Genomic DNA, 20,359 nt, shown 5'->3' on the forward strand with positions numbered 1-20,359 from the left:
GTTTTTGTCTTTTTGTGGCTGGCTTCGATCACTTATAATGTCCACGAGTTTCATCCATGTTGTAGCATACATCAGAATTTCTTACCTTGATGTGGATGAACAGTATTCTGTTGCATGTGTATACGTACCCACATCCCACATGCTTTGTTTCTCCGTTCATTAGTTGATGCGCTTTTGCGTTGCTTCCATCTGTTGACAATTACGAACAACGCTGCTATGAACATGGGTTTTGAGCCCCTTGGTTTGATAAGTAGATTATTCCCACACATACTCAGCAGGGCACCTACTGTGTTTGCAAGAAACTGAAACCTGTATTTTACGACACAAGATTTTGTGTTATCCATCACATCAAGGTTAACCTTTCCCTAGCTATCTGATGGACAATGAGGAAGTTAAATCATGCACATTTATGACGACAACAACAAAAACAAAAACTGACACAGGAAGGCTGTGAGGCTTATATGGGTTTCCTGTACATGAGGTCAGACAGCCTGAATGGCACACGTGCCCCCATCACACCAAGACCATGGGAAAGACCCGGAAAAAAGTGTTGGGAAGGAAGAATGACAGGTGCACGCAATAGCAAGATTCAAATACAACAAAGCCACAAATTGCAATCTGATAGGATATTGGGTCAAGAATAGATATGTAACAATAAGCCACCAATATGTAAGAGAAAGACAGTAAGAATAAACCTTGCTAAATTAAATGTCCATGAAGAAATGACATTTCAAGCAAATAAGGGAAGAATTCATTATCCAGTAAATTCCTCCAGAATTATTTAACTGTTAAGGAGAAAATGTCAAAGTGACAGAACTGTAATGATTGTTTTAAAAAGGAACACCATTCCCCGGCCATCCTTATTAATCCCCTGACCGGCGACAAGTGCAGGAGTCTGCTGCTGTCCTTGTGGAAAGGGAAGCCCTTCCCTTTCCAGCCCTTTTCAGGCCACACATACCTTCTGAGAACTTGTCTTCTTAAATTTTTAGCCAAAAAAATCTGATAAGGTGATTTAAGTATTTCATGGACAATGGATTTGAGATTCAGAAAGGTTACCCAGGGTGCCCCTACACTATGTTATTGTTGATTTGTTTGGCAATCAAAGTTATATCAGGTGGGTTTACTTAAGAGGAAACTAAAATAAATCAATCATCCACTTTGTACATACATATCAATCCCAAATCATATGTAATAAATCACTGAATGTATATGTAAGTGCTAGAAGGAAACTTAAAGGTGAATGTGTGTCATATCAAGTTGGAAAAAAGCCAGTCAGATACCATAAACCGCGTTAACGACAAACAGAAAATATTGTGCGTCATCTGCTTGCCTTGGAAAGGGCTAATATTCTTGATGATAAGAATGTATAAAGCAGTCTTAGGAATCCCAAGAAAAAGGTGAACCTCCCAATAAAAAAAGAAAAATGGGCCAAAGACATGAACAGTTTGTATCTCCCCACACACAAGATGGCCAAGAAATAAAGTAAGAAGTTATTTCTTACTGTAATTTTAAAAGGGTCAATATAAAACAAAGAAGCATCATTTTTGTCTTTGCTAAATATTTGGATTCCTTTTGATTTTTAGATACTCAGATCAGGAAGGGTATGGAGAAGCAGAAATTCTCATATTCTTCTTGTGGGCCTATAAATTAATAAAACATGGTCAGGGATAGAATTTTGGCAATATGTATTGAAGCTTTAAAGTATGCCCCACCCCCCGACCTATGAACTTCATGTCTAGGAATAATAAGAAAAAATAATAAGGAGAATGAAAATTATAGGATATAAAAAAATTATTTTTGTACAAAAATATTCCTTGCAGCCTTATTTATAATGGATTTTGGAAGGAACTTATATATCTAAAAATAAGAGATTGGTTAAAGAAATTATGGTACAACCATGCTAGTAAAAATACTGAGAATGTAGTGGGTGCATAACAGCCCCACCAGATTAGACACACTTAATGTCATGGGAGAAGCTGAAAACTTCTCCCAAGCTTAAACAAATATGGGAAACTGGACCATTGAGCTCATTTGAATTCCAGTCTTCATAGCCTGTGACAAGTCCATAATTACTCTCTGCCTCAGTTTCTACAGCTGAAATGTAAATAAAAGCAGAACGTGGTTCATCTTTTTTTTTTCTTATCAAAGTCTTTTGAATCATCTTACAAGTCAACCAGCAAATAAACAGAGAATAAGAAATGTGAAAGCTGTTCCTTGTTTCTAGAACATCATGTTGCTCAGGGGTTTGAGCAGTCCCTGCCATCAGCCTGCTTGCTTCCTCTGAGATACGAATTCAACTATTACCTTTACATTTTAGGCCAAAAGTGTGATCCAGGATGTCCCAATGGAAGCTGCTGGGGTCCGGGAAAGGAGAATTGCCAGAAATGTAAGTCAGCAAACAAAATTTCGGATAAATGTGTGCCCACCTTCTTCCCCTTATGCTTAGCGAACTGTATGTGTTTTCCCTTTGAAGATTCCTAAACGCAGTCTTGTTTTAAGGCCAGATGTGAGCAGTTATGTGAATGACATTCTTGCAGATCTCCCCGCATGCAGTTAATCCAGAGTAGGCTCTCTGGGGCACTCCAGCCTGTCATAAGTGAGTGAAAGCCAGCCACACGCATCCAGCCACTCTCTTTGAGCAGTATGTTTGGCAGATCTTCCTTGGGAACAGAAGACTCGGCCATGTTACCTGAGCGTCACAACACTTCTTATTTTCTCTCTCTTGGGAGCCCGCCTATACAGAAGCAGGAGGAATGCTTCTCAGGAGGGTTTTTCTGCAGGAATCCTAGTTTACGAGCATGGGTGGCCTAGGGATCTGGGGAGCTGTCACCTTACAAGTTCATTATCTGTCCTTCAGTTTAATTGTGATGTGAGGGTTTCGCCCTTTTAAACACTCCTTTCTGGCAGCATTTCTGTTATTTGATGTGCTTTCCATATCATCCAGAATCTCAGTTCTAACTAACATGTAATTATCGAGCAGGTCCAGAAGTCTAGACTTGATCTGGTTAGTTCTTCTAAGTGATTAAAAATAAGTAGAAAACAGAGGCGCAATAAAGAAATGTCATGATTCAGTGTTATTAGGCAGAGCGTGAATGTTTGGGAACATTTTAACGAGCCGGGAATCACTAAATTCATCACCTGGTTCACGTTTTCATCTGTTTCCAAGTGCTCTGCAAGGTTCCTGAGGAATGACCCTTCCCTGGCTCTTCAGCTCACAGGTGACTTTTGCTCCTTTTCAGTGACCAAAATCATCTGCGCCCAGCAGTGTTCCGGGCGCTGCCGCGGCAGGTCCCCCAGCGACTGCTGCCATAACCAGTGTGCTGCCGGCTGCACGGGGCCCCGAGAGAGCGACTGCCTGGTAAGGCTCACCCCTCCCCCAGCCCGACCACAGCATCTGGTATCGTTCCGCCTTCACCACTCACCTTGTGACTTCAGGCAAATCATATGACCCCTCTGTGCCCCGGTTTCCTCCCCTGACAACGATGGATAGCAAATACCCACCTGTTAGGTGACACAGCGCATGTGCATCCATAACCGGGACCTGGGCATCGAATGAGCATCAGAATGAATACGAGCTCTCTGGGGTTAACGTGTATTGCGGCCAGCAGCACTGTTCTCACACTCTTTATTGTTCCATGTCAGTCTCAGTATAAACCTGTGGAGTTGATTTCGTAAGGCCCCCAACCTGGATACAGAGGCGTTACGCGACACATCCAGAGCCACATGGATCTCAGCACGGCTTGGAGCTATGTTTGGATCTTCTGACCGAGTCCCTCTGCTTGTTCCACCACAGCTCAGAGCCTCTGCCCACACCCCCGACACAAGGTCTTGAAGCAGTCGCTTTTGTCCCTGTTACTACAAAGCCCTGACAAAAGCCTTGTGTCCCAGGGGCTGTGGGCACCACATGTAGGTGGTACCTCAATTGTGGGCACCATGGGAGTCCTGGAGACACCAGGGCTGGCAGATGTGAGTCTGGAGGCAGCACCAAGTGCTATGACGCCCTTGTGGGCTCCGGGCGAGGAGGCCCACCTAACGTGGAATCCAGAAGACTCCCAATTTGAGGGAAGGGAGGATTTTTAAAGTTCAGAGGCTGGACCTGGCCAGGATTTTGACTTGGTTCGTCTGGGCTGATTGTAATGTGCCCCTGGAAGGGAGATGGCATGCAGGTCTCAGGGCCATGACCATATATGGTCTGGTCCCCTCTGCATGGTACCCTTCCTCATCAAGGTTATCTGTAATTTGGCAGTAAGTGCTAAAATATATCCTCCAGGCTCTGCGCTGGGTGTGAAGCCTGCTGAGATCCTCTCTCTGCCTCTGCCTCTGTCTCTCTCTCTTAATCTCTGTCTCAAAAAAAATAAAAGTAAAAATAAAATGCTTTTTAAAAAATGGGGCACCTTGATGGCTCAATCCAGTAAGTGTCAGACCTTTGATTTCGGCTCAGGTCATGATCTCACAGTCACGAGATCGAGCCCTGCGTCAGGCTCCATGCTGGGCCTGGAACCTGCTTGAGATTCTTTGTCTCCCTTTGCCTCTGCCCTGCCCCAAAATAAAAATAAAAAATAAATGTTTAACATATATCCTCAAGTGTTGCTTATAAGGAAACCCAATGTAAATTGAGTTTAAAAATAATTTCACTCTATAGTTCTCACTCTAGTATGTGAATTCCTGCATCCTTTCGTAGTTAATAAAGATGTATTTTTTTCCATCATAAACCATAAATTATCACAGCTAAGACAGTGTAAGAAAAATCATACTTTTAAGAAAAAGGTCTTTCTGACTCTACTGAAAGTACTTGGCCAGTTTTTTTTTTTTTTTTTTTTTTTGCTTGTTTTTGTCTTCTTTTTTTGCTTGAATCAAATTCCTGGACATTGGGAACTATAACCTGAGCTTTCTGCACAGAATTGACACAGTGCTGAGCGTCCTTGCCAGTTTGACCAGTGCATGTCCCTCCTGTGAACAGGTCTGCCGCAAGTTCCGGGATGAAGCCACGTGCAAGGACACCTGCCCGCCACTCATGCTCTACAACCCCACCACCTACCAGATGGACGTCAACCCAGAGGGAAAATACAGCTTTGGTGCCACCTGTGTGAAGAAATGCCCCCGTGAGTTCATCACATCCAAAACCCTTTCAGTTATCAGGCATCCATTTCCTGTTTTGTCTCCTACTAGAATCCTTGAGTCCCTCTGTCTTGGGTAATCTTTTTGTCCGTATGTTTGCCTCACAGACAGGTGACCATAGGCCTGTCCAACGGTATAGGGGACAGGTTAGGACACTGCCACAGGTGACAGGCGATGGCTGGTGCCCTGTTCACCACCGTCAGTTTTCACATCCATGGTGGCCAGGACAAGAAACACACCCTGGGACCGAGGTCCAGCTGTACTGGTCCAGAATATCAGTTGTCTGATTGGCACAAACCCATGGCCACTGGGTCATTTCACTGTTTAGCTCTTGCCCCAGTAGACCTAAGTTAGAGAGTGTGTCACAAGACCCGCCCTCTTTAGTGGTTAAAATCCTGGTCAAAATTGTGCCTTCTAGGGGTTCTAACACTGCACAGGAGGGATTTTGTGTATTGGTTTCTTTTGTTTTAATTGCTTTGGATTGGGTTTTGCTTATTTGTATTTGCCCTCTACAGATGGCTATAGTATTCAGGGAAATGGTGATAGGAATTATGTCCTAAAAGAGAAAGTGTAGAGTTGTCTAATTAAAAACCTTTTTAGGGGCGCCTGGGTGGTGCAGTTGGTTAAGCGTCCGACTTCAGCCAGGTCACGATCTCACGGTCCGTGAGTTCGAGCCCCGCGTCAGGCTCTGGGCTGATGGCTCAGAGCCTGAAGCCTGGTTCCGATTCTGTGTCTCCCTCTCTCTCTGCCCCTCCCCCGTTCATGCTGTGTCTCTCTCTGTCCCAAAAATAAATAAACGTTGAAAAAAAAATTAAAAAAAAAAAAAAGCTTTATAAACCATTCCCAATTTCTAGGAGGGAAAGTTAACCAAGAGAAAAAAACAATTGTAGGCACCATTATGAGAGGGAGCATTGCCCTACCAGATTTGTGGACATGCAAACCTTTAAATTCTATACAGAAAAAATAATTTACAAATTGAACAGTACACCATGGTAATGGGACTAACTGAATAAAATTTCTAAAAATTGCCACAATTATGATACAGGTATCATTTTTGATGGAGGGCTTATAAGGTAGAGTTTAAAAATCCACAAGAGGGGCACCTGGGTGGCTCAGTCAGCTAAGCATCCAACCTTGGCTCAGGTCATGATCTCACAGTCCATGAGTTCAAGCCCCATGTCGGGCCCTGTGCTGATAGCTCAGAGCCTGAAGCCTGCTTCTGATTCTGTGTCTCCCTCTCTCTCTGCCCCTCCCCCGCTCATGCTCTGTCTCTCTCACTCTCAAAAATGAATAAATGTTAAAAAAATTTTAAAAAATAAAAAATAAAAATCCACAGGGAAACAGGGCGCCTGGGTGGCTCAGTCAGTTAAGTGCCCAACTTTGGCTCAGGTCTTGATCTCATGGTCGGTGAGTGTGAGCCCCGCGTCAGGCTCTGTGCTGATGCCTCGGAGCCTGGAGCCTGCTTTGGATTCTGTGTCTCCCTCTCTCTCTGCTCCTCCCCTGCTCACGCTCTGTCTCTCTCTCTCAAAAATAAATAAACATTAAAAAAAAATAAATAAATCCACAGGAAAACAGAACCTGGGAGAAAAGCAGACAATTTACAGAAAGAAAAATTACAAATGTCCAAGAAATATGTGTGAGGACATACTGGGGGAAGTCAAAACAGGAACACTTAGAGCTCCAGAAACATTGATATTTATGTTAAATTAAGTCAGCGTGAGGGGAGGCTTGGAAGATGACCCATGTGCCTGGTTTCATGCAGCACCAGCTGGTGGTCCCAGCCCCCAGCAAAGGGAAGGTTGTCAGGCTGGACAGAACCACAGAGGGCAGCAGGTCTGCCACACGAATTATGCGTATCCTCAGATGAGGCAGCTTCGCTGGAAGAGTGGGCTTCGTTCGGGGTCACTTAGTTTTAATAAGTATTCAGGCTTTAACCATAGGTCCTGAAGGTAGAACGTCCAGAAAAATGAGCTGTGAGGAGATGTTTCCAAACTTGTGAGCAGACACCACGTTCTACCTGACACGTCCGTCTCCTACGTGCTGAAATCTATTTCTCCATGTCATGGCTGCGTAAGCCGTTAAAAACTCTTGAACTAGATACCTTGTCTGTTTGCAACCTTTCGTTCTTTGTCCTTAAAGTAAATAAAAGCAGAGGATGATAGGCCCCTTTCATCCGCCCCTTTGTAGGAGAACAGGTGACAACTGTGTGAGGCCCAGAAACACCTGTTGCTGCTTTCAGCACCTTCCTTTCCTTGTCTCTCCCCAGGTAACTATGTGGTGACAGACCACGGTTCGTGTGTCCGTGCCTGCAGTTCTGACAGCTACGAAGTGGAGGAAGATGGCGTCCGCAAGTGTAAAAAGTGTGAGGGGCCTTGCCGTAAAGGTAGGAGGCCTGTACGGGGTGGGGATGAGGCTTTCTCTCTGGTCACGAAGCTGGGGGTTTTCCGCCCTACCTCCGCCGGACCCCCCTCGGCATCAGACTCGGGAAGAGATTTGAGCAAGTCTTTTTCTTCAGGCTCGCAAATTTGTTCCTTCGTCCCGTGCCCTGTTTTTGGAGTATCCTCAATGCTAGTGTGCTCCTACTTGGGCTTTTACTTTATCATTTTTGTAAAAATTTTTGAACCCCCAGAAACATTGCAGGTATGGTGCAGTGAACATCTGTCAGCCTATTTTCTTACAAAGGGAGCCATTCTCCTAAGTAAAGAAAGACCAGGTTCACACTCAGGATTGTTGAACATCGACTCAATACTCTTTCCTAGTATTCTACGTAGTTCAGACTTCCTCTTTCTGTCCCCATTATGTCATATTTAGCTGCTTTTCAATCCAGACACCAATCAACAATCATGGGTTTCAGGTAGATGTCTTGCCCCCATTTTCTTCATTACTTGACATTTGTGGCTCAGCTCCCCTCCCCCCACTTGCTTTCCTCCTGTCTTCCGTGACCTGATGTGAAGAGTCTAGGCCAGGTATTTTGCAGTAGGTCCCTCAGTTTGGCTTCACTGGCTGTTTTTCCTCATGGTCACATTCACGTTGAGTTTTTTTGGGCAGGAGTATTATACGTCATGTTGATTTCCTCTCATTGTCTCACAGCAAGGGACATAGGATGCCATGTTAGTTCATTACTAATGATGACAAATCAGAAAAGATTTTTGGGTGGTTATAAAAGAGTGACTTCCTATTTCTGTCATTTCTTCTACATTTATTAGTTGGCATTCTTTAAAAAAAATTTTTTTTTACCTCCTACATGAGATCATGGAATCCTTCTTTATTCAATTTCTTGTAATTCATTCCTGTCGTTCCTTTGGGTGCTCAAATTAGCTCAACATGTGGCCAGTGGGAGCCCCTACAGCTGGCTCCTGTGTCCCAGTCGTGTCTTCTGCTCAAAAGCTATTGTCTATGCTCTTTGTACTTTGCTTCTTAAACTTCATATATCCTAGAAATCACTCCGGATGAGTCCATGTAAATCTTCTTCATTCTCCGGTACAGCCGCATAGGCTCCCCTCTGTGGCTGCACCTGAATTTTTTCAACCGATCTCGCTTTATGTGCTCATTTTGATTGTTCCACTATTTTGGTGTTATAAACAGCACCTCAGTGCCCAGCTGCTTACCTTGATATCCACGGGTGCCGCCTTCCCTGTGAAGCTATCCGTCTTTTCAGTTGAAACTGATTGCTCCCCTTTTTACTCCCATAGACATTTGACACGCATTCTCCACGGGGCCAGCTTAGCCTCCATGTCATTGAACCCTCCCAACACCTCTGTGTTATCGTGATCCCATTCTACAGATGAGGACACCGAGTACCAGGGAGTCTAAATGACTTGCCCAAGTTTCAACAGCTAAGAATAACAGCCAAGATTTGAAGTTCATGCAAGCTTGGTCCTAGGCCAGACCCATGAGCTCGTCGGCTCGGTCCACCTCTTCCCGGTCTTATAACCCCTGGGGGACAGGCGGGTCAGTGCCCTGATGGATGAGTGTCCTTTGGCTTCAGGAAACTGTCTGGCAGAGGAGACATAGAAGGAGGAAAATAAGAATGTGGGGCGGCGCCTGGCACAGAGGGAGTAAGAGAGAAGAGTCCGCTGAGGAAAGAGAGGGTTACTGTCAGCGCCCTCGCACGACTGACATAATCAGAGATGGTTTGGGTTTGGTTTTGTCCATTTTGTGTTCAAACACATTATGTGTTCAAACACGTAAACAGTTTGATTCTCCTATAGTGATTCTGACCTATTTTTCTGCGTATCCCAAATTCAGAGCCCTTCAGGTATAGGGCAATACCACTGGGTAAGGATAACGGTGCAGGAATGTCTAGGGGTGAGTACATAATTTATCTCTGAATTTAGGAATTAAAGTAACCCTGCCCCCACCATCACACACAAGCAGAGAGAGAGAGAGAAAGAGAGAGAGAATGAATATTCTCTCAAACACATGGAATTCTCTACCAGACCTGTAATTAAATGGCAAGTCCTTATATGGCCACCTCATTCTCCATTGTCAGCCAGACCCTATGAATCCTAAAGAAGCCTGGCCATGAATCCCACAACCCACAATGTGTTAGGTGCCGCACAAGAAGGTTTGAGTGAGCCAGTCGACACAGGAGTCCTTAGAGGAGCCCCCTCCACCCCCAGACCAGAGAGGAGGCTGGCACACAGAGTGAGCCCAGAGACCCAGCAGGACAGTCATGGCTGCCAGAGTGGAAGGTTCTTTGCGACAAGGGACTCCCAATGGAGCAGAGCACAGAGGCGGGCAGTGGGACAGCGGGGCTTGACTGTACCCCCTAGAAGTCCAGGGGGAGGACAGGATAGGACCTTATCCTGAGCAATGAGATTTTCAGTGACTGTACTTCAAAGTCAAGATAGGTCTGGAAGATAGGTACCAAAATTTATCTGCAAATTCTAGAGGGAGAATTACAGCAGATAAATATGGGCTTTAGGGCAGAGATGGCATTTGAGATGGAAATTTAGGAGTGGATATAAATTAATAAATGGGCTCGGGGTGTGGAAAAGGGCATCTGAGACTGATGTAGCAATAGGACACAGATCAAAGCATTTGGCTCAAGTAAACACAGGGGAAGAACAGCAGTTAATCTGATAAAAGTTATTACAGTATTCCCTAAGATGTAATATAAGACAGCCATTAACAATCACCTTCAACGAATAGTTTATATGATATGAGGAATGTTCACAGCAGAAAAAGCGAAAAAAAAATACATATCTGGCGTGTCATCACCACGGAGGATAGCTGGAAGGAACACTTTTCAAAATATCCTAGAGTGGAATTTCTGGTCATTTTGGTCCCTTTATTCTATTTTTCAACATCCTCAGAGGAATGCACCTTACTCTTACTAATTAAAAAAAACATCTGTGCCCATTGTTTCTGTAAGACGGATGACAAAGACGTAACCAGGTTAGAACAATGGAAAGGTGTTGAGTTTTAGGGGAATGCCCTGACGAGAGCCGGACAGAGGTGGTGCTGGCGGCAGCCGTGGATTGCACTGCCAAGGACACAAACCAGAGGAAGCAAGAGTAGTTAAGAGCAATTAGACTAAGTCTAGGAGGGAGATCGTGAGGAAGAGAACCCAAGTTGAGGGCAGCATCGGCAATCAACGAGGACAGCATCACCTTCTCCAACCGCTTAACTCCAAGCCCTGCCACAGTTATGGTACCCAGCCGGCCTCCGTGAATGTTTGTTGAATGAATGAATGATGGCATGGCAGTGATAGTCAAATGGCTACAGTTCCCTTCCCGCTTCCCTCTGCCTGTAGATCCCTAGATACTCTTAATCCAACATATGTGAGTGGAATAAACATCTCCCTTCTCTTTATAGTTTGTAATGGAATAGGAATTGGTGAATTTAAAGACACACTTTCCATCAATGCTACAAATATTAAACACTTCAAAAATTGCACCTCGATCAGTGGAGATCTTCATATCCTGCCAGTAGCATTTAGAGGGTAAGTAACAGATTAAGGCACTGGTAGGGAGAAACACAAAATCCACTTTGTTCACTGGACGAGATTGTTAATCAATAATCATTCTGTTGCTTGTTTCAGTGACTCCTTCACGCATACTCCACCTCTAGATCCAAAGGAACTGGATATTCTAAAAACTGTAAAGGAAATTACAGGTGTGTGCTGCTAACATATCCATCAACATAAATGGAAAATGGGTGTTGTACAGAGAGAACTTGTGGATGTAATCTCTTCTCTCTTGGCATAAGGACATTTCTTCTGAACGTCTACCACTAATGACTAATGGGTTCTTTGATCATTTTCACAAATGCGCTTTCCCCTGCACATGAAGGGTAAACACTTTAATCAAAGACGAGTCATTCCCGATTTTGTGTCCTTGTCTTCTTGGCCCCGGCCAGCCGTCCTGATGGCCCAGTGACTTTCATGGGTAGAGGGAGAGGAAAGGCAAAGTGCTGAAGGAACAGCACAGGCTCTCGAGCCTCACAGACTGGACTTCATGTCCCTGCTCGGCCACCAGCCAACATTTGGTCCATGACTGCCATCAGAGCTCCACTGCCTTCATCCATAAAAAGGGAATAATTGGACCTAAATAACAAGATTGTTTGGAATATTGGAATTAAGTCAGGAAAATCTGTGAATCTCATTCTGTGACAGCTTAAGACATGGCACTTGTCATTAAGAAGCCAGTCTGGGTCATCAGATATGGAGCCCAGCAAGGCTGTCAGGGCTACGGCACCACGGGACAGCCTGTGGGGGTGTTGGGTGGTGGGAGAGATGCAGGGAGGGACGGGGGATTCTACGTCAGAGGCAGAATGTCCGCTGTATAATTGTGCCTTGGCTTGTATCAACACGTGGGTAAGGTAAAGATTAGAAAAAGAATCCAATCAGATGTTCACCTTTCTTGGTCCTGTTACAGTCTCTCGAGAATCCTAGAATGTCTCATAAAAAAGAAACGTATAAGCGGTGCGTGTCTGAGCCTTCCTTCTGCCTTTGTAGGGTTTTTGCTGATTCAGGCCTGGCCTGAAAACAAGACTGACCTCCATGCTTTCGAGAACCTAGAAATCATACGTGGAAGAACAAAGCAACAGTAAGTTGACCCGAGCCAAAGCCTGGTAGATTAAAAAGCAAATTTTTTTTTTAAATAAGACCTACAGAAGAGTTTGAAATTAGACTTCTACAGCTGTTACAAAGATCCCGCAGAGAGCTGTCATCAGTCCTCCAGCCAGCTTCTCACCGAAGCATGGCACGAGAGGCAGAGGAAGAAATTAACATCGGCACATTGCTGTGACCTCCGCCACCAGACGTCACTCCGATGTCACCAGTTTGCTCGTGAATGCCACGTGTCAGTGTGCAGTCCAGTACCCTGCACTGCACTTGGTGGCTGTGTCTCCTTAGTCCCTTCCAATCTGTAACAGTCCCTGTGTCTTTTCGTCTCATTTATGGCCTTGACACTTTTAAAAAGTACTGGCCAAGCATTTTGTGGAAGGGCTGATGTTTTCTCATGATTCGATGGAGGTTGTATGTGTTTTGGTAAGAGGAGTCCTGAAATGACATGTCCTTATGAGCACACCGCGTCAGAGGGGGCTGACAGACTTTTTAATACACGACTGGTTCAGGGGTTCCACTTTTCCAACTCCAACAGTGGCATACTCACGTAGAAGCATCTTGAATATAGTTCAGAGTAATAATAGTTTGAGAATTTCTTTGTCAGACCTGCCTTGGAAACAGTCTGATGCTGAGAACTATTACTCATTAATTGTCCTTTAAAACGACTACATAATATCACTCAATATTAAAGAAAATCATCGGGTGCCTGGGTGGCTCAGTCAGTTAAGCGTCCTACTCTTGATTTCGGCTCAGGGCCACGATCTCACAGTTTGTGAGTTCGAGCCCCACGTCAGGCTCTGCACTGACAGATTCTCTCTCTGCCCCTCCCCTGCTCATGTGCACTCTCTCTTTCTCTCTCTCAAAATAAATGAACATTTTAAAATTATATTAAAGAAAATTAGAGTATAGTACACATAAAATATATACTGCTTTTTAAAAACATTCTTGGCTGTGCATCTCTGATAATAACCATTGCTTCCCAGAAAGACCCCTTTGTTCTGAGTTCTCGAGACCACTTCTTTTGAACCACTTCTTTCATAGAGACAAGAGATTTAGATCCATTTTCTTAAGTGACTGGCAAGTGCCAGTTGTCTTACGTTTCGGAATTTAAACAAAATTAGAATTACTTTTTTTTTTTACCTTTTCACATTTATGAGAAGTCCAGAAATACACAGTCCCTCCTGGGGCAGGGTGATCGCTGGCTCCAGGTACAGCTCATCAGAGCCAGGTCTGGCCTGCACGGAAGACACCAGCTTTGTCCCAGTGCCTAGGCTTCTGTGGGCACATGTTGAGAGAGAATTCCTAAACAGTAGAGTTACAGGTCTTCAACACAGGGCTCCTTGCTTTCCACAGGAGCCGGGTTGTGGGAAGGGAGAAGGAGGAAAGGGTCAGGAGAGAAAGAGAAACAAGGAGAGGAGGGGTCTCCAAATTCAACTTTTGTCATCTCCTGTCTGATGACTCCTCATTGAGTGCTGCCTCAGCTGGTCTGTTCCCTGTCCTGGTGTCCAATGAGCTTCCTAAAAATGCAAGTCTCTTTCCTGTAGCTCCGCATCATTTGCACACAACAACCAAGCTCAAGGTGTGCAAGGTCTTCTGTCACCCTCCCTAGATCCCTTGCCCAAGCCTCCTCACCTCCAGGTTTCTGCTCCAGCAGGAGCTCCTGGTTCTCAGCACCCCATCAGATGCTTTCTTGCCTTCCTGTTTCTCCTGGTGGTTCAGGATTTCCCTCCTTTTAGTCTGAATTACTTTTATCCAGTCTCTTGATGAAAACATATTGATAGTCTTATAGAGTTCTAGCACAGACAGATTTGGATGGTTCAGATGTTTGTTCAATATATGGGTGGATGGGTTAATGGATGGATTGATGGGTCAGTGGATCGATGGATGGATGGATAGATAGCTGAGTGGATGGATAGTTGAATGAATCCATGGATGAACAGATAGATGAGTGGGTAGATGGATGCATAGATGAGAGGATGGATGGATGGATGGATGGATGGATGGATGGATGGATGGATAGATGGATAGATAGGTGGAAAAATGGATGGATGGAAGCATGCCTGCCTAGATAAGTAGATGGACAAATGGATCAATAGATGGGTGAGTGGATGGAAAGATAGATTAATGGGTAGGTGGGTGGATGGAAAAAATGAACCTATGATTTTTAAAGTGTATTTGGATATTTGAGGGATTAGAATGTGCTCTCGGGGCACCTGGATGGCTCTGTCAGTTAAGGGTCCAACTCTCAATAGGCTCAGGTCATGATCTTCAGATTTGTGAGTTCAAGCCCTGCATCAGGCTCTGTGCTGACAGTGTGGAGCCTGCTTGGGATTCTCTCCCTCTCTCTCTGCCCCTTCCCATGCATTCCTTCCCCCTCCCCCATCTCTGTTATGCTCTTGCTCTGTGTCTCAAAATAAATAAATAAACATTAAAAAAGAAGAAGATGCTGTTCAATTCCCAGGCAAAAAAAAAAAACATGCAGTAAATATAATAATGACGTTAATATTTATTCACCTTCAGTATTCCACTGGGGTTAAAGATAGTAAATGGACAAGGAACTAGCTTTTCCCTGGAGGAGCTTAAAAAAATCTGTTGTCATTTTCAAAAGTTGCAATACAGACTTCCTGCAATATGACTTACAGTCACTGGGAGGGGGATTGTAGTACATATAAGGTGGTCCAGAAGAAAATTAAAATAAAGCTTTTAGTGATAGAATTTTTTGGTCATTTTTCACAATGTTATTTTTCTTCCCTCCACTGTAGTGGTCAGTTTTCTCTTGCGGTTGTGGGCCTGGACATAACGTCCTTGGGATTACGCTCCCTCAAGGAGATAAGTGATGGAGATGTGATCGTTTCAGGAAACCAAAAATTGTGCTATGCAAATACAATAAACTGGAAAAAACTGTTTGGGACTTCAAGTCAGAAAACCAAAATTATAAACAACAAAGATGAAAAAGGCTGCAGTAAGTAATCACTTTCGTTGATCATGGGGATGGTTCACGTGGGTCATGTATGTTGATTTAGAAGATTCCCAAACATTTAAATTATATTTTTCATTCCTAAAGAAGCAGATTAAAAGAAATCTGTACAGTCCTACATGTGAAGTTATCATGGGAAGTTCACCGGAATTGTTTCCAGATCATTCACATTTCGTAGGATGAATTTGCCTGGAGGTTTAAGCTGTCAATTATTTGTAACATACAGAACTAAATTCAGCATTAATTATTTTACCTTTCAGCCGTTCTCCCTGCTCATTTCAGCCTCTAATGACTCTAGCTGGCAACACATAGAGGCATACACACACGCATGCAGATAGAATGAGCGTTTTACAGTGACTTTTCCTCATCTGAGTTTAGAGCCACAGGCTTCTCTTGAAGCCAGGCCATGCACATTTCTTTTTACCAAGACCCTGGTCACTGGGAGAAGCAGATCTGAGTTCAAATTCTGCCTCTAGCCCTTCCTAGCTTCCAGATCTTGGTCAATGTACTTAATACCTTTAGGCTTTGGCTTCCTCATCCATGAAATGGAGACCACAGTGATTCCCACTGCTAGTGAGAGAATGAAGTGAGATTTTGTATATAAAACTCTTGACATGGTGCCCAGCACACGGCAAGGAACCACAAACCTTCCCTTGTGTCTCCATCAGCTATGACACTCATCAGCAAAGTGCTACCCAGGTCCGGACCAGGAACCCTTGACTCCCAGTCTGGAAAAGGGAACTTGAAGTTGGCCTCTAGAAGCCCATTTTGTGTCACTGCTTCTTCCAGGGACCCCCAGCATGTCTGTGCAGCTCAGGGTCACAGAGAACCCAACGCCTCATTTACAGGTGTTGTCTCAACTGGCCCCTCTAGTCGCTGTCCCCTAGCTGACTCCTTGTGGCTCCCTGTGTCTTCTCAGAGGCCATAGGCCATGTCTGTCATCCGTTATGCTCATCAGAGGGATGCTGGGGCCCGGAGCCGAAAGACTGCGTGTCCTGCCAAAACGTCACCCGTGGCAAGGAATGTGTGGAGAAGTGCAATGTTCTGGAGGGGTAAGGTTATTTTGTAACCCCTTTGTTCTGATAAAAACTAAGGCGATTGTTTTTATAAGTTTACTGTTGTTCACTTTGATACTTTTCCTTTTTTTCTTTTTCCTTTGTTTTTATTTGTTGACAGCTGTTAATCACCAAAGGAAATGAACAAACTTTTTGCATTACTTAATCCAATCCACTAATTTATAGAGTCTCGGTTTTGGAAATATCTAATCTCTTTCGAAGCCACACAAAGTTCCCAAGAGAAATGGAAAAGCCATAAATGGTTCATGTGGCCAAGACCACAGTCACTTAGACTTTTCTTTGCAGTACATTTTTCCTGGTGTGTCAGAATATAGTAATACAAATTATATTTCCTGGTTAATTTTTGTTTTATGTTCAAGCAATATCGAACAGTGCAAATAACTTGAAACATAACCACGGACAAAGAAATAAACAATCATATAAACTTTGTTGGATTTTTTTGCTATCGGTTAAAAGTACAGTTGCTTGATTCTGTGGGAATCTTGATATTGATGTAAAGCTCTGACCACAAATGACCACAAATAATGACTAAAAATAAATTAATAGGAAAGTAAAATATAAGGATAGAGAGAAGCAGAGGCTTTTTCCTTTTTAATTTAAAGAAAAGGGGACATTTTGTGAGAGAGGAGAGCCATAGGAATTACAAATGGCTACGGGAAATCTTCCTTCTTATTTTGCTATCAGGGCTTGGGCCACAGCGCGGATTCAGAAATATTCAGGGGGCTCCTGGGTGCCCAGTCGGTTAAGCGTCTGTCTTCGGCTCTGGTCATGATCTCACGGTTCGTGAGTTCGAGCCCCGTGTCGGGCTCACTGCTGTGAGCGTAGGACCCACTTCAGATCCTCTGCCCCCCTCTCTCTGTGCCCCTCCCCAACTAGTGCTTGCTCTCTCTCTCTCTCTCTCTCTCTCTCTCTCTCTCTCAAAATAAAGACACATTAAAAAAAAAAAAAGAAATATTCAGGATCAGAATGAGAGGACCAAGTCTAATTCTGTAGGAATCCTTTAGTAGAGACGCCGAGTAACCTAACAGAGTCCTCTGTGTAATTCAGCAATATTAATGCAATCCTTACTGCTATGAGTAGACGTGAATGTCGTGTTTTCTACATCTTTTTAAAGGGAGAGGGAATTAAAACCACCATGTTGTTGGTGCCCATGCCTTTTGGCAGCACTTGCTCAGTTTGCAAGATGGGCTCCTCCGGCCAGCATCATGACCCAGAGAAGGAGGGAAGGAAAAACTGGGCACATTTGGTTTAATTGATGACATAAGGGAAGACTTGGGGAACATGTTGCGGGGTGTAAACATTCCTTGTGTTTCCTTGTTCACTGGCGTGAAAGCCTGCAGTTAATTACCAGGCGGCATTCAGTCTTAATAGCTGTCACAACTGTTTTGTCTTTTCAATCAAACATCATCTTCTTGCTTAATGTCGACCCATACATCTTTGAGGAACAGGGAAACTAGTTCAAGCAAAAGTGTTCACACCTGTGTTCCGTGCTTCCTATTTTTATTAATAATCATTGAGTACGTTTTAATATCTCTCTTTCCCTTTCCTGTGAGTCAATCTACAGTTACCATTTCCTTCTAGCTTAATTTAAATATCCATGAATCTGATATTGTGGGGGGTGGGGGAGGTGGTCACCTCTTCCGGACTATTACTTTTTTCATTTGTTGACCTGTTTGCCTAATAGACAAAAACTGTGCCTTATAGAAAAATGTAGGGAAGATATTTTGATTATAAATGAAGCTTGTGCATTTATTCGGAGAGGAGATGATTCAGTTAACACAATCGGTTTATCATATTGCAATATAATCCTAGATTCCCTACCGTTAAAATGTTTACCTAAATTTTTCTCGCATTTCTGAGAAAGGTGTTCTGTGTCACCTGAAATTTCAGACAATTGCAACTCAGACAGTTGTAACCTGCCGGCATTTTGAATCAGGATCTCTAGAGATAGCACTGATCAGTTTTCTTTCTTCTCTCAGGGAGCCAAGGGAGTTTGTGGAGAATTCTGAGTGCATACAGTGCCATCCAGAATGCCTGCCCCAGGCCATGAATATCACCTGCACAGGACGAGTAAGGAGCACGTTTGATGTTATTCACTCATACGTCCAAGGGAAAAGCCTTCCCAAGCAGCAGAACCACAGCAATGAGCCAGCATCACTCTGCAGCTACCAAAGAGGCAGCCATGCCCATACAGGGGGCCTTGTGACCTCCCAGCTGGGTCACGGAGGCTGTGGTTGAGTTGACGTCATCACGCAACCCACCTTGTAGGAGCACTCACCCTTTCTGTCCAACACCCTCCAACAAATCTAATAACATCTACTCTTTTACCAAAAACCAGGGATGCCTGTGGGAGGCTGGGGACATCGACAGCCAGTGTTCACTGTTTCTGACATCTGTCATCATTGCTTCGTCATCTCAATCAAACATCATCAGATTCTTATTTAACATTCGTTCATAATTATTTGAAGAGTTCTTAAAGAAACACCTAGCGGAGCACCTGGGTGGCTCAGTCGGTTAAGTCTCTGACTTTGGGCTCACGTCATGATCTCACGGTTCGTGGGTTCGAGTCCCGCACTGGGCTCTGTGCTGATGTCTCGGAGCCTGGAGCCTGCTTCGGATTCTGTGTCTCCCTCTCTCTCTCTCTGCCCCTCCCCCACTCGTGCTCTGTCTCTGTGTCTCTCAAGAATGAATGAACGTTAAAAAAATTTTTTTAAAGAAACACCTAGCAAAACTTTTCAAAATTCAGGTTTCTATTTACATAAAGAGTATACGTGAGAATTCAGGTCCTCCTCACATCAATGTCCCAATGTTGTTCATTCTCAATATTATTTATAAGGAGTTCTGTTTGTATTTGAGCTTCAACAGCCATATCTAGACCTTCTAATTGAGCACATTTTTCAAAAGCTGTCTCTAAATCGGGCTGAAGGCTGTGTTTTGAGGTGTAGGCTGCTAACAGGGCAGTTTACAAAGTAAACCATTGGTTTATAAGTTTACATGGTGTTAGGTTAAATTTTCATCATTGAAATAAGTCTGTTGGTGATTCTGACTTAGTAATCTGACCGTTCTGGTTCTGGGAATGCTCAGTCTTTGGACAAAACGGAGACATCGGAGAACTTCACCAGTGAGCACATCCTTCCCTACCAGCTTTATTTCACTCCCTTGATGTAGGGCACAACCCAAACAGTCAAGTTTCACTTCTGTGAGTTTTTCGGAGTTTAGCAAACGGAATCAAATAAACACGGTATACAGTTAATTATGCCCCCACTGCTTACTTCCACTTACTGCCTTCTTGTCCCTGGAGAAACATAGATGTGGGCTTTCTTCAGTTCGCCTCAGCAAGTCTGGCTTCCCACATAGCTGCTCTTTAAGTTCAGATATGATATGCAAACAATGCCATCTGAGCAATAGAGATGTAAACGTACACGTAGACTCATCAAGATTGTTTTGACAAAGAAACTTGCCCACAGTCTGTTAAGTAAACTGTCACGAAGCGTACAGTATAGTTTCTTTTCCGTTGTTATATCGTCAATGCATTCAAAGACTTCTCAGTAGGCTGTGAACAGTGGTTCACAGTCACAGACAAGCTTGTTGTGTTTCTGCTTTAAGAACGTCTGTTGTTTGACTTCTTTTTCACACAAAGTATTATAAGTAAAAAGTTACTTCAGTTTCGAAAGAGAAGGAAGCCTATATACATGTCTCTCTCCGTCTTGGTGTAGGGACCAGACAGCTGCGTGCAGTGTGCACACTACATCGACGGCCCTCACTGCGTCAAGACCTGCCCGGCTGGCATCATGGGAGAAAACAACACCCTGGTCTGGAAGTTTGCGGACGCCAATCGCATGTGTCACCTGTGCCATTCAAACTGTACCTACGGGTGAGTGACAGCCTGACTGTGGTGCAAACGACGCCGGGCAGAATGTTTCCTGTTTTCATTGTACGTAACCAAAAAAGAAGAAGTCAAGTAGAGGACAGAGAATAAGTTTTCTGACGACATTAAATGATAGCGTGATATGGGCTCTTTTACTTCATATTCAACAATTGTTTCTGCAAAATTATGCAAAGGTGTTATCAGCTTTCCCAAGGGGCTCAAGCTCAGTACTCAAATCAAGACTCTTC

The 20,359-nt window shown here is 43.9% G+C and overlaps 1 protein-coding gene across 2 annotated transcripts in view; it reads left to right on the top strand.

The window, feature by feature from the left end:
* Positions 1 to 20,359, top strand: part of EGFR (epidermal growth factor receptor) — a 210,939-nt gene that overhangs the window by 150,105 nt on the left and 40,475 nt on the right. For both annotated transcript variants that reach the window (XM_006929086.4, XM_045052148.1), the window contains exons 5-15: positions 2,318 to 2,386; positions 3,240 to 3,358; positions 4,961 to 5,102; positions 7,385 to 7,501; positions 10,939 to 11,065; positions 11,165 to 11,238; positions 12,080 to 12,170; positions 14,953 to 15,152; positions 16,087 to 16,219; positions 18,223 to 18,313; positions 19,960 to 20,117. In XM_006929086.4, coding sequence (XP_006929148.2) covers positions 2,318 to 2,386; positions 3,240 to 3,358; positions 4,961 to 5,102; positions 7,385 to 7,501; positions 10,939 to 11,065; positions 11,165 to 11,238; positions 12,080 to 12,170; positions 14,953 to 15,152; positions 16,087 to 16,219; positions 18,223 to 18,313; positions 19,960 to 20,117 — 1,321 coding nt within the window. The remainder of the gene's footprint in view (positions 1 to 2,317; positions 2,387 to 3,239; positions 3,359 to 4,960; positions 5,103 to 7,384; positions 7,502 to 10,938; positions 11,066 to 11,164; positions 11,239 to 12,079; positions 12,171 to 14,952; positions 15,153 to 16,086; positions 16,220 to 18,222; positions 18,314 to 19,959; positions 20,118 to 20,359) is intronic.

The sequence above is a fragment of the Felis catus genome, chromosome A2 (genome assembly GCF_018350175.1).
Source record: "Felis catus isolate Fca126 chromosome A2, F.catus_Fca126_mat1.0, whole genome shotgun sequence".
NCBI lineage: Eukaryota > Metazoa > Chordata > Mammalia > Carnivora > Felidae > Felis > Felis catus.